The sequence below is a fragment of the Habropoda laboriosa genome, unplaced genomic scaffold (genome assembly GCF_001263275.1).
Source record: "Habropoda laboriosa isolate 0110345459 unplaced genomic scaffold, ASM126327v1 scaffold111, whole genome shotgun sequence".
In the NCBI taxonomy this organism is placed as follows: domain Eukaryota; kingdom Metazoa; phylum Arthropoda; class Insecta; order Hymenoptera; family Apidae; genus Habropoda; species Habropoda laboriosa.
The window spans coordinates 452,080-463,838 of NW_017100293.1; the positions used below are offsets into that span (position 1 = coordinate 452,080).

Below are 11,759 nucleotides of genomic sequence, written 5' to 3' on the forward strand. Positions count from 1 at the left end.
AAGTAATAAAGCGTTGGTACGGTATCTACCCAAAATTCCTAATAAAGAAAGCGCAGGTAAACGTTGACAAAATGCAATCTAGACAAATCTGTTCGATACGTGAAAAGGGACGTAGTCTTTAACCCTTTGAGTACCATAGACTCGTATATGCGTTCACAAAACATTACGAGCGCACCCAGTAAGCTCACACTTTTTTAACCCCTTGTCGTATAACATCGAGTCAGACAGATTTTGGCGCAAATCTGATAAAAACAGTTATATCAGTAAGAAAAATGAATTTTAATTCCAGTTTTCCATTTAATTTAGAAAACCGAAGATTGCCAAATTTAATTAATTTATAATACGTTAAATTTTCTTACTTAATATAGTACTAAAACGGTAAATAACTGACGCTTAAACGCATAGTCAGGATGAGAAATCATACGTCAGGTGGTTGAGTAACAAAATAGTTAGCAGTTGATGAACTCACGTACGTAAATATATTTGAGGAAAATGTAATTTTCAGATGATTCAGTTTTATTAAAAAAAATTGAAATAGTGACCTAATTAATATGTTTTACAAGTAATGAAAATTTCGACATTGCCCTAAGAGTTAATGAATAGGTTTCCAAAAAATTTGCATATCGGGTGTTCCCACAAGTGTGCACGCAACGAACGATATATCTTCTCGAAGAAGTAATTGTCAATTGTCCCTCGGGATCAAGTTTTTCGCTCAGCTATCCGACGTATCCCTGCGAATACCTATTCAGAAAGTAGGCAGTAAATAGAATTTACGTCGCGGAGGGAAGAAAATGGTAGAGGGAGCGGTTTGGTATAAGGAGAATAGAGGAGACGCGATCGAACGTGGGGCACACCGATGAAAAACAAAGACTATACCGCCGATAAGATACGCGCGGAAGTTTATACAGGATTGCGAGACGTGGTTTATGGATCGAGCGTGTCTCGTTCGATGTTATGGCCGCTGGGACAGGCGATGTAAAGTCCCGGTGGCATGATTTACGCGAAATATCAATTGGTCCACGTAATAGGAGGAGGCAGTTTAATTCCGCAAAATGACACTTGTCGCACAGAAGGATATATCGAGAAACGAGGAAAGTGCCGATGGCGTTGCGAGGAAATTCTTGCGGGAAGATAAACCGGGCGGAAATGGAAGACAAGTTCTGTGTAAATATTCTTCTTCGAGCGAATTAACCGGCGAGCAAGTTTTGAAAGGTTCGAGTAACCGCCTCGATTGTTTAAACCGAGGAATATGGCTGTGTAACTCGTTTAAAAGCGATCTACGCGGAGAGGTGGAAGAATTGCGTTTGAATAGGTAAACGAGATCTCTCGAAAAAATGAAAGAAACGTTCTTTGGAATATTATTCGACGCGCATCAGCGATTTTCACGAGCGTCAAAAGGCAAAGAAACTTGAAAAACACAGCTATATTAACCCTTTGCGGCCCAAATGGTCCAGTTAGTTTGCACTCATTTGGTCACTCTCGGGTCATGCAGTTTTCCTTTACTTCAATATTTCAGCCTAATATTAGTTATAAAATACTAAGTTTCAGTGCAATATTAATGCATAAGAATAATGCGTACCTAGGCCTGGCGACTCTTGGCTCTCGAGGCGAAGAGGGTTTCTTCGTCCTCGAGGACAAGAATATTGCCTTAGCAATGTGGGCACGCGCCCCACTTCCTGGGAGTTTCTGTCGTATACCTTGTGCTACCAATATCGTGTCTTTCACATATTAAATAGTTCAAGTGTTGATTTTAATAAATATATATCACTGTTAAAACAACCTTCGTGTAACAGTTAATTTACACCACGTCACTTCCAAAATAATATATCATTATACGATAAATTGAGAATACGATGTAGGCAATTGCCAGATATCGATTTAGGCGATTATACGACGAAGGGAAAAATTCTTACGTCGAGTCTGAGTCGACCTAGGACAACGCAAAGGGTTAACGTGGTATTACCTGTCCCAAGAAGCCCAAAACGGGGTGTAAGGCCCCCTTGCGGTCCGGGAACTCAGGCTGATCGGTGCAGCAACCACAGGAGGGTGTTTTCGGACACCCGGGGCTTAGCGAACCCCCGGCATCCTGTGCTTCGAACGCACGCTGCGGCCCAGTCTGGGAACACGGAACCAAAACAGGGAGTAAGGCCCCCATGCTGTCCGGGAACTCAGGCTGATTGGCGCAGCAACCGGCTACTCTGAAGGAGTGCCACCACCAACTACCTTTCGCCTGTAACAGGGTCAGAGCGCAGTACTTGCGTGTCCTGGCGAGTCCGCCTTCCCGTGGTTCCCCGTGGATGCTGTGGCAGTCAACGTCGGGGTATTTGCTCGGTTTGACTGGCAACGGAACGAAAGGGCTCATCCGCTGAAAACGCTCAGCGGCGTGGCTGGATTTTTCCATCGCCCGTCTCGGGGCGGTTATGTAGATAAATTTTGCTGAACGGAGATATAAGGCTTAATGTCTGGGGTGCTCCAAAAGTCCTTTTCAAGGCGGCATACACTACTTGTCCCAAGAAGCCTGTGAAGGTGGTGTGTTTAACTTAAAATGAAATTTCGTCGACCACCGCACAGCATTAATACGATTTCGCCCGGAATTTTAGGTTAGGTTAGGTTGTTTCACCGCCTCTGTCTCGCGGCGACTTGTTTACAAAATTACGTAAATCGAATAAAGGACAATCAAGCTGCACGGGCTGGACAGTTGCGAAAATAAGGCAGCTTTTCGTCGTCGGAATAGGAGATAAAGCTGGCTAGAGGTAAACTAACCGGAGTGTTTTTTCCGATGCTTTTTTTCTGCAGTCTCACAGGCGCTTTCTTACACCGTAGACAGTTGGTCCCTTGTGTTTCATAAGCTGTGCAGCTTTCGCGAGTTGAAAAAGGTTAAATATTGACCGAAGAAAGTTCCGTCCCCCTTCTTGGTTAGGTTAATCAGCAGCCGTAAAGCTCGATGTTGTCCACGCGGACAAAAAGTCGGGATACGGTGGACAAATTGGTGGAAACCAGTCGATGAGCACACAGTCGAACGGTGGCGGGTTAAATTGCCGCGTTATGCGCCGGGAACACACTCGAAAGAACACAGGGTGCATGCAGACCACGCGAATAACACTCTGACCCCGTTCACGTATAATAGGAGAACTCGTAAACCCGAATGAGCTAGACAAAACAACCTGTTTTCGTCGTAATAATAATAACTCCGCTGATAAACCGAACCACGGTGAATTCTCGCTGATTTTTCGCTTTTTACACTTTTACTTTTATCACAGAAACGATATCTGCAATTAAAAAATAGAAATCAGTCGTTTCTATTATTTTTATACTTTCAATTTCAATTCTAATACCTCGAAATCAAGAAAACCGTTCCTACTAAAAAAAGAACAGCTTGTTTTCCTCCAAAATTATCAGAGAGAAAGAGAAAGAGAGTTCAATTTCAATTCTAACACCTCCAAACTACGCTAAAATCGAAAAAGCCATTCTTGCGAAAAGAGTAGCTTCTTTTTCTCGAAAATTATTCCTCAGTGTTGCGTCGTGGACCTTGATCAAGTCTTATAATCAGGAGTTCTGGTGCAGGTTGATGATTGTTCTCGCTGGTTCGAGGTGTATTAAAACTTCGTTGTTGGGTTAGATGTTGTAGATGTGTTTTAGATGTTTAGTTGAATTTGGATTGTTCGTTTCGTGACGATGCGTCTCGTGCACTCGTCTGACAGTGATTGACGGTTTTCAGGTGTGCAGGTGTATATATTAGGTTGGTTCTGATTGGCGGTTGTGTTATGGAGGTGGAAAACGTGGTGTGTTCTACTATTGGTCGACGAAAACTGTGACGTTTTGGGGGACCGAATTTGTTGTAAACAAGTTGTTCCCGAGTGTTTTTGGAACCTATTGTCTGAGTGTCGCGTTGGTGCGTCCACGGGGGGTATATTGCCTAAGTGATTGCCTAATGTGACTAAGTTGTTTATTACTATAATCCGGCGAACCGAGACTTCGTTGCGTCCTAATCAGGTCGCAACACTCAGAGAAAGAGAGTAGCGAGGCAAGATTGAGACAAATACATCCCGTATAAAGCAAAACAACCTGTGTTCGTCATAATAATAATAATTCCACTAATAAACCAAATAACGACGAATCCTGGCCGATTTTTCGCTTTTTACATTTCACTTTTATCACAGAAACGATACCTACGATCAAAAAATACAAACCAATCGTTTCTACCATTCCGATACTTTCAATTTCAACTCTGTCACCCCCAAACCACCCTAAAATCAAGAAAACTGTTCCTACGAAAAAGAACAGCTTCTTTCTCTCGAAAATGATCCCTCAGAGAGAAAGAGAAAGAGAGAGTAGCAAGCAAGGGAAGATTGAGACAAATACATCCCGTACGGTCCATCGAGTTAATGTTCTTGCCGGGCCACTCTTCGCCACCCTTTCTCCCCTTTCATTCCGTCCTCTGTTTCACTTACACCCGTCCGTTTTTCCCGTCGCGGCAGGTATCGTCGTTATTTATCGCTGAACGTTGTCGTCATTTTTCACCGGCCATATTACACCAGCAGCCCAGCCCAGGCCAGTTTCCGTCCAGACTGGGCCACTTACTTTCGGCGTGTAGGGCGGGGGAGGCGGAACGACTTTTTGAAAAATCAGTTCGAGGGTGTCTCGTTTCCGAACCGGAAGGAGATTGATGGACCACGGACCATGGATCGATCTCGCGATACTCGAGCGTTTCGTTCACCGACCGTTTCGCTTTAACTTGTTCAACAGGGGATGACAAGCTTACTTGTTAACCCTTTTAATCCTCTCGCTGTTGTTTTTCTTGTTTGAAAACGTTTCAGAATATTCCACAAAATTTCCCCCCCAAAAAAAGTACTGGTCACGTGTGTGTCAGCACAACTTAAGTAAATTTAACACAGGATAGGGTATTAACCAAAAACGTATTAAAGTATGGTGATAAGCGACTGCTAAGTGCTTCGGTGTCCGTCTCGCTCGATGGCTATTTCCAGAGTGTCCTCTCCGCGTCGTACCCCGCGTTGGAGCCCCCTCGTTCGACTTTCCGGGGAAAGGGCTTAGTTTATGGGACCCTCAGGTACCCGCGCGCTTTCTTTTCCTGGGTGACAAAGTTCAGGCCACCACTTCGCCGCCGAAATCTCGCATTTCTTACACGTGGATTTTTCGTATAATTATTTAGTTACCGATTAATACGTACTCCTTGTGTGGTATTGGACGATTGCAAAAGTTCGTGCCCGATTTTCCGAGGTGGCGAGAACCTCGTTGCATTTCGGCATAAATGTTTCTTTTCCAATCGAATTTTTCCGGTACGAATTTTTCCAGTCATCCGGTATATTTTATAGGGAATACGTAGTCCCACGTCGCAATCTGAACAGCAGTACCGTGTATCTTTTCACGGGCTCAACAGCGAAAGGGTTAATTTCGAGTTTTTCTATGGAAACATAGTTGAGCTACCGTTCAAAAGTATCCGAACACTTCCTTATTCTCTGCAAAATGTAGTTTAAGTTTAGTAGAAAAAGTATTTACACTCAGTTGATCTTTTGTAATTATTAATATGTACACTAAAGTATCGTAGTGCACTACAATTTATTTTTATGTACAAATTACATAATAAAAATGCAATAATATAATTCCTGTCTTATAAAAATGAAACCTAATGGAACTTTCTGAAGATTTAGGTTATTTCATTTCTATGGTGCAGATCAATTTCAGAGAGTTCTCCGATACCTATTAACCCCTCGGCGACCACCTCCGTATCTCATACGGACCCTGTGTTTTTCACACGTCACCCGGGTCCATATCAGATACAGACCCATGTAGTAGGTCGCGTCTGCAGTTGATCAGTTTAAACTGCGATATCGTAGTGGGAACTGTTTGTCACTCACTGAAGGATATATGCGTATAATATATACACAATGTTAGCTAGAGTCGAAAGATTAACATCTTTATCTGCATTTATTTGACATATTTCTCGATATGACAGAAAATTGAAAATTTTTCACAAAGCTTAGTGGAAGATTTTTTAGTTAAAGAAAGAATGTTTATTAATTTAATAGCACAGTCTTATAAGGCATAAAAAGCTATTAAATTTTTATTATAAACATTTTTTTATATCTACTATAGTTTTAAAGATATACAGGGCAATTGCCCGATACTTCTGTTAGGGTCCCCGCAAAAGACAGTTTTCACTCGGCGACATCGGTCGCTGAGGGGTTAAGTGTTGATAGGGATAAGAATGGAGCTAACTCTATGCAGTCACCCGCTTTGCTTTAGTTCGTCTGTTGCTCTTCCTATGTTCAGTTATGAATTCGAAACGAGAATTATCGTTAGAGAAACGTGCTAGTATCAATTCGAGAAATTGCTTTAAGGAAGAAAATTCGAAAGTCGACTATCAAGTGTCCGGATACTTTTGAGCGGTAGTGTATGCACGTTTATTTCTTCACGCCAATCTGGAAGTGATCCAAGTGAATTGCTATCGATCCCTGTACTATTAATTGCGAGTCGATAAATTCGCGAACAGAATCCTGTTGGAAACAAATTGACACACTTGGAATTAGCTGTCAGACAAATTGGTAATTTGTAAGTGCGCGTATTTAATCGACGAATGAACTACCCTCTAACGACACGCGAGACCCGTTAAGCGGGATTTAATTAAATGGACAACACGAACGCTCATAGACCTACGGTAGGATTCTTTTGTGTCCGCGCGATTCATTCTTGTCAGAGTTTTCGCGTTCCATTTTCCCTCCCGCCCACGTATGGGCTTCGTCTGAACGCGCGCGTTCCGTGGCAACGCGTAATTAAATCGCGTTATTTGCATACCTTCCGCTTTCTCTGGAAACTTTGTCGCCAATTATTCAGTGCATCCATTCGCGTTTCGCGAATGGAAAGCATACCGGAAGTTACATCGGGGTGATTCGTCACTGTACTCTACAGCTTGAATGCGTTTCGAAACAAAACGAAGACTGTTGTGTTCGATCGCGTGTACCTGTGTAGTAGATTTTAAGGAAATGGAAAAATATTCGTCGTTCAATCGGTTGGAAAAGGACTTGGCACCGAAGGTAGATAGATAGATGGATAGATAGAGAGGATTTTAGCGTATGCGGTCGAATCGAAAGAGATTGCTTTGAATAATTTGCCGAAACAATCTCGTCGTTGACCCGAAACTTTCCGCCCTGTATTTGTTCCCAGGGAAATTGATCGGCGATGTAGAGGCTCACGGTGGTCTAAGATTACTCTGTTTCGCCGGATAGCGGTTTAATGAGACCCTTGAGGCCTGCCGGTTACTACGTCACGACGATTACTAGCCACCGGGCAATTGCTGCATTCTAGCTTGCAACTGAGCCACTTATTTCCCCCAAAATTGTCGCGTCCATCGAGAAATATGCTCTTTCGAAGAGTAAACTAAGAGAAGACTGAACTTCTAACTTAAAAAATACCAGCGTGCAAGTATAATTACGTAGGCCTAATTAAACCACTTTAATCATTTAAAGACATCTACATGTATCTAAGGACCTTAACTCTGTTTGCCGAAATCGTAACTTGGAACGTATAATTGCTGCTCGAGAGAGAGGTCAGGCACAACCACTTTCCCGTTTAGTTCAGGATTCAGGTCTGACGTTGTATCTATGAATAAACTCACGTGGAACAAGCTGCTTTCCCACGACGAAACACATTTCCACGGTCCCGTTAATTATTTCACCGAATCTCTGCTATACTTAGAACGTTGTTAACGTCTTCGGTGGTATCGAAGTACAATTGAATCGGCTAACGCGTGTCTCGAAAATGAGAGAATCTCTGACTCACCTTCGAAAGTCCCTGCTCCAGCAGGCGTAAATCACCGGATTCATCCCGCTGTTGATCCATCCCAGCCACGTTACCACCGCGAACACGATCTTCTCCTGCCATATGCACTGCGAGCAGAAACCCGACCAGAGGTTCACCACGAAGAACGGTAGCCAACAGATGATGAACACTCCCATCACGATACCCAACGTCTTCGCCGCTTTCTTCTCCTTGGCGAATTTCGCCAGTTTCCTCGACAGCGAGAAATTCTTGCCCAGATGCTGTTTATTGATTCTCGTGGACGGCACTCTGGTTAGACAATTATTGTGAATAGCTGTCAGAGGCTCCTCGAGATCCTGGAGATCTTCGGGCGTGCTCGAGGCGGTTCGGAACAGGTGCCTGGCGTCGGTGTTCGTTCCGCCTCCTCGATGTATCCTGAGAGTGAGCTCGGCTTCCCCAGAATCCACGATCACCTGTTTAGTACCTAGCTTCAGGCTCTTGGTTTGAATGACGGCCGCTCTGTAGATCTTGTAGTAAGTGAAGACCATGACGAACAGCGGTAGATAGAAGCTGATGGTCGAGGAGAAGATCAGATAGCCAAGGTGTTCCGTGAACGGACACTTGTCCTCTGGTACCTCTTCCGTTCGAACAGCTCTCCACCAGGCAATCGCCGGGAAGGAGATCGCGCTCGAACAGATCCACACGGTTGCTATCAAAATCGTGGCCCTCTTTCTACTCATCTTGCTGGGATAGGTGAAAGGATCGGTAATTGCCCAGTATCGGTCCAGACTGATGACGCAGAGATTGAGAATGGAAGCTGTGGAGAACAGGACGTCCAAGGATCGCCATACGTCGCACCAGTCGGTGGTGAAGAGCCAACGATTCTCCAGGACCTCGTAGATTGCGCTGAAAGGCATCACCACTAACCCTACCAGACAATCCGCGAACGCCAGCGACGTGACGAAGTAATTAGTGGCCGTGTGAAGGTACCTCTCTCTAACCACAGCCAGGATTACCAGCATGTTACCGAATACCGTGGCTACGGAGAACACGAAGAGCAATATAGCCAGACCAGCTCTGTCGGTGGCCAGGTTCCAAATGTCCTCGTAGGTACGGTTCTGGGGTGGATAACTCGCGCTGTAGAAGCTTCTGTTGAGCTGGTTGCTCGGTACGATTGCCTGTTCATTTTTCGTCGCGCCACCAGCAGCTCAACCCTCACCCAGCGCACTCTCAATCGCCTCTCTTCTCACGCTCTATCAGAGGTGATCCGTCGATCCTTCCACGCCGCGTTTCTTCCTCCGTATTCCCGTCTGCCCTCTCATTTTCTTCTTTTGTCCAACTACGGATCGCTCTGTCAGAATGTTAGACCGAGGGTTTTTTATGACATCGATTCGGTGAAACTTGAGCGAGTTTTTCTCTTATCTATCCGTTTCTACCTCGCGAGTAGTCCGTCTTTCGCGAGATTTCTCACCTGGCTTGGACAGCTTTAACGAGACATCGGAACAGCACCGTGGACCTGGAACAGAAGAATAGACATTCGTGAGCACGTAAAGTTGCGTCTGTCGTGCGACAATCGGAGCCTCGTAAAACCAAGTCGACGCTTGGAGAGGATCTACGGAAATTTTGACGAAAGGAGGAAGGAAAGTTAATCTAGGTACGTGTCAAGAAAATATAGCAAAGACTGTGTACGGTGTTTGTGTACGCGTGGTATACTTTCTAGTACGAAAGAGAGTACGTTTCCTGGAAAATAGCGAGAGAGAGAGAGAGCTTATTTCCTCTGGTTTCGTGTAATTGTCAATCATTGCTCGGCCTCGCGGTACGCTGGCACAAACGATTTAGCGATTTTTCGTGCTGGCGTGTGCAGCACACCGTGTCCTATATTTAGCCCGGGGAAAAGTGTCATAAAGAGGCATGTGCGATAGAACAGAGGGGTCTGTGATTTCGTGGCCAGACCGGGGGCTCGAAACAGGGCCGAGCTTTCATCCGTGACCTGGGCGAATGTTTACCGCTACCTGATCAAAGGAGTTTCGATCGACGTTGGGGACGGTAGCGTGGCGGCCCCTCGTGTGTCCGGATTTTGTCTCGTTCACACCCCTTCGACGTCATCGTGCCAGCCGTCGGCCGCGCGGGGGATACGCCGTCGTAACACGTGTCAGGGCCGATAAACCTTGCACCGTCGACGTCGTCGAACAGAGCTGGACCTGCTGTTTTATCGAAAACCTAGCCATTTCGTTTATTCTTGACTTTCAATATTCCAGCGGCGCTTCGAACGCTTCAAATTCACCGATTTTAACGAATTTCTGCCAATTTTACTCTTTGCTTTCAATATTCTGTAGACTTTGAATATACAATACTCTTGAGAAACGAACGGCGGGGGCAACAAAAGTGCAGGTAGAGAGCAGGTCCTTTTCGCGAGGGCCGTCGAAAAGGACAGTGTAGAGTAAGATTTGGAAGAGAGGAGACCTTGGGAAGAAAGATTGCCTGAGAATAGCGTGGTTTATAATTAACTCAGACGTTTGGTTTCTACCTTATTTTGTTAATAAACTATTCAAAGTACACTTCCGAGCCTCGATCACAAGTCCAACTAAATCCCACGATTAAGTGAGCACGTTCTTTCAATTTGGATCTAACAGTCAGCATTAAGCTATCTAAAAACGAACTCGCCTAGTTTACTCTTCACTTCCAATATTCCAGCGATGTTAGAATTTTTACGCAGAGCGAAAATTTTGTCCCTCAATTTATACCAGTGCACTTGTACCAAAACTCTCGATCGAACTTGGACGAGATCTAAACGCGGCGGCGATGGTAGTTCGGAACGGACTCGGTAATTTTACGGAAAGACACGTGTCTAATGCACAGTTCGAATGCTGTCTCGGCCACGACGAAGTTTATGAGTTCTGACACGCGTTCGCCCCCGGAATCGAGAGACCACTTGCAGCGCACATGCCGAAAGTTTGCTCACCGTTGATGCCCACGCGATTAGAGTATTAAATCGAGCGAACTGCGTGGGTATGCCTTGCGGCCTCCTGCGAATCGATTCGAACTTTCGCATTCTATGTCTCTGGTCCCAAATTTTCCGCAACTATCCTCTATCGTCACTGAACAATGTTTTAAATAACTACACTCTCGCGTACGTACATATTAGCGGGAGAGAGAAGTTGCAAAAATTGAGAACGACGGAAGGAATTTCATTTATCCACCTCTATATACAGACTGGCTCGACACGAGCCCAGTTGAAGGAAGAATTTAAACGGATCGAAGTACGCGTCGCTTGGAAATTCCTATCGTCGCCGGGGTCAACTAATTAAATAGCGATTAGAGCACACCGGGGGGAAAGTTGTTCGACGAGTAATTCGGAGCTTCTCCCGATCGGCCCAGCCGAACAACAATCACGAAACACGAACGGGAACTTCTGTCTCGAGTTTCTCTTTGGTTAGCTCTGCTTTTCACTACACGCGTTCGCTCTCTTCCAGGTGAAACGTCACAGACATCCTAACCGAGGAGACAAAGCGATCGTGCACGAATGGAATGCGTTATTTCGCGACGAGAGTCGAAATTCCACGCGATCTAACCACGTGGACACAGGCCTTTCTACGTGTCTGTGTGTGTATGGTGGAGAATTTGCTGGTGTATTTTGCAGAGAACATTTCTGGTCGATAGCCTCGTTCGGATGTCAGAGATATCCCATTAGCTCCTGGTGTGTAGGACACCCGTGCATGGCGAGCAACGATATCGCAGTCTGTTGTTGTTGGCCCATTAAAGCTACCATTCCTGTGTACGTCGCGTTTAGCTTGGATTCCAGTTGGTCATACGCGGGATAGGAAGTTGCACCGTGGAAGATTTTTCACAGTGGAGAGGTGAAAATTGCTTTCGAAGTTGGAGGTAGTAGATATATGTATTTAGTCTAATGTCTGGAAAATTATTAGAGGTAGAGGCATATTAAATTGCCCTCAAAATTAATAATAAATATATGTAATTTAATA

At 44.8% G+C, this 11,759-nt stretch overlaps 1 protein-coding gene across 1 annotated transcript in view; it reads right to left on the reverse strand.

The window, feature by feature from the left end:
- Nucleotides 1-11,759, reverse strand: part of LOC108573823 (dopamine receptor 2) — an 83,402-nt gene that overhangs the window by 35,955 nt on the left and 35,688 nt on the right. The window contains exon 4 of the mRNA XM_017936301.1: nt 7,798-8,983. Within this exon, the coding sequence (XP_017791790.1) occupies nt 7,798-8,983 (1,186 nt within the window). The remainder of the gene's footprint in view (nt 1-7,797; nt 8,984-11,759) is intronic.